Source organism: Galeopterus variegatus, unplaced genomic scaffold (assembly GCF_000696425.1).
Source record: "Galeopterus variegatus unplaced genomic scaffold, G_variegatus-3.0.2 Scaffold12421, whole genome shotgun sequence".
In the NCBI taxonomy this organism is placed as follows: domain Eukaryota; kingdom Metazoa; phylum Chordata; class Mammalia; order Dermoptera; family Cynocephalidae; genus Galeopterus; species Galeopterus variegatus.
The window spans coordinates 40,837-43,164 of record NW_007738532.1 but is presented as its reverse complement, the minus strand read 5'-3'; the positions used below and the strand labels follow the sequence as shown (position 1 = coordinate 43,164).

Below are 2,328 nucleotides of genomic sequence, written 5' to 3'. Positions count from 1 at the left end.
TTTGGTTATGTCTTTACCTGGTTTTGGTATCAGGATGATGATTGCTTCATAGAATGAGTTTGGGAGATTTGCGTCTGTTTCAGTCTTTTGGAATCGTTTGTAAAGAATCAGTGTCAATTCCTCTTTGAATGATTGGTAAAATTCTGTGAATCCATCTGGTCCTGGGCTTTTCTTTGTTGGGAGCCTTCTGATAACAGCTTCAATCTACTTAATCGTTATTGGTCTGTTCCAATTTTCTACGTCTTCATGGTTCAGTTTTGGGAGCTTGTGTGTGTCCAGAAATTTATTCATTTCCTCCAGGTTTTCAAATTTGTTGGCATATAGTTGTTTATTGTAGTTTCGAATGATTCCTTGTATTTCAGATGAATCAGTTGTAATATCGCCTTTTTCATTTNTTTTAAGATTTTCTCTTTGTCTCTGAGTTTTGCCAATTTGACTATAACATGTCTTGGTGAATGCTTTTTTGGGTTGAATATGTTTGGAGATCATTGAGCTTCCTGGATCTGAAGATCTGTGACTTTTCCTATACTTGGGAAGTTTTCTGCCACTATTTTGTTGAATATGTTTTCAATGCAATCTCCATTTTCCTCCCCTTCTGGAATACCCATGCCTCGGATATTTGAGCGCTTAAGGTTGTCTGATATCTCTCTCAGATTTTCTTCAGTGTCTTTGATTCTTTTTTTTTGTCTGCTTGTTTTATTTCAAACAGCCCATCTTCAAGTTCAGAGGTTTTCTCTTCAACTTCGACAAGCCTGCTGGTTAAACTCTCCGTTGTGTTTTTTATTTCGCTGAATAACTTCTTCAGTTCAGCAAGTTCTGCTACATTTATTTTCAGGATGTTGATATCCTTGTACATTTCCTCTTTCAGGTCCTGTATACTTTTCCTCGTTTCATCATGTTGTTCAGGTGAGTTTTCTTGTATCTCATTCAGTTTCCTTAGAATTATCACTTGAAATTCCTTGTCAGTCATTTCAAGCGCTTCTTGTTCTATAGGATCTAGAGTTTGAGATTTATTAACTTTTGGTCGTGTACTTTCTTGATTTTTTGTATTTCTGGTATCTTTTTTTTTGATGTTTATTCATTGTGGCAGGGGGTTTCACAGTCCACCGGTTTAAGAGTATTGACTAACTAAGGTGTTGCTGTGGTTGCCAATTTGGTATGGCTACCTCCGTGACTGCTCAGTTGGCGTCTAGTGCCTTGTGTGTGTGGTTGCCTCAGGTCTTGGGCCTCTCTGGGGAGCCACCTCTCTGGTCAGCTTGGACTCTGTTGGTCTGCTGGATCACAGGGTGGGACCACAGGGTGTGTGGTCTCTGCTGAGCTTCCACTTCCCATGCAGGACTTCTCCCTGTTCCGAGCGCTCTGGCCCAGGCTGCTGGATCACGCAGTGGCGGCCCTACAGGGTGTGTGGTTTCTGTCGAGTTTCCGCCTCCCTAGCCTGATGTCTCCCTGCTCTGTGCACACTGGGCTGGGCTGGGATGTGTCTTCTGCAACCCTCGTCTCTCGGCTGGGCCTTCAAGACCCTGCTCATCACCACCTTGCCCAGGAAGTCTACCAGGTTTCTGCTAGGCGCAGACGACCGGTTCCTCTGGGTGCCTTTGTAGCACTGTGTAGATCTTTCTCGGGACTTATCACCTTCCTCCTGGTATCGCGGTTATTTGTCTAATTGTCTTATCTCCCACACCAGAGCGTGAGCTCCTCAGGGGAGGAGCCCTCAGCACACGGTTCACCTTTGAATCCCCCCAGCACAGACCGACTCCAGTGCCCGCCCGCAGTCAGCTCTCCGGCAGGTTCAAGAGAACTCGGGAACTCTCTGACCACACTATTCCTAACCAGATATCAGTTAGGCGTTTTTCTGAACTGGTGGCCGCAGACATGGTATCTGCCTTCTGGTAACAGGAAGTTTACCGGGGGCCGGAGCCCAGGGTGCGGTGGAGTGACAGTCGGCCCAGCCCATACTTACTTGCCTTCCCGACGCTGGCCGGGACACCCCCCGCCACCAGCCCCGCCAGAGAACCACGGAGGGAGTGGGAAGGGAGGCCGGCCCGCAGGCCCCGGGAAGCCCCGTGCTGGGGCAAGCAAGTGGGAAGGCTCAGTGAGGAGCCATGCAGGGCGAGGAGGACCGGTCTGGCCAAACCAGGCCGGAGCCGCCACCACCTGTGAAAATGGAGGCAGCCCCGGGGCCAGGCAGGCGGAAGTTGGGCAGGCGTCCGCCCCCCCGAGCACGGCCGTGCCAGGGGTCACTCACAAGGTTGTGCCAGGCTGGGCGGCTTCCTCTCTGCCTCTACGTCATCCCCAACCTCGGCCGCCGCCGCCTCGGGCTGCTCACTC

At 49.5% G+C, this 2,328-nt stretch overlaps 1 protein-coding gene across 1 annotated transcript in view; it reads left to right on the top strand.

The window, feature by feature from the left end:
- Window positions 1-882: 882 nt before the first annotated feature.
- The window catches only part of LOC103581134 (zinc finger protein 33A-like), a gene marked incomplete at its 5' end in the record, with an annotated part of 24,262 nt that continues 22,816 nt past the window's right edge, over window positions 883-2,328 (top strand). Inside the window, one exon of the mRNA XM_008563038.1 lies at window positions 883-906. Within this exon, the coding sequence (XP_008561260.1) occupies window positions 883-906 (24 nt within the window). The remainder of the gene's footprint in view (window positions 907-2,328) is intronic.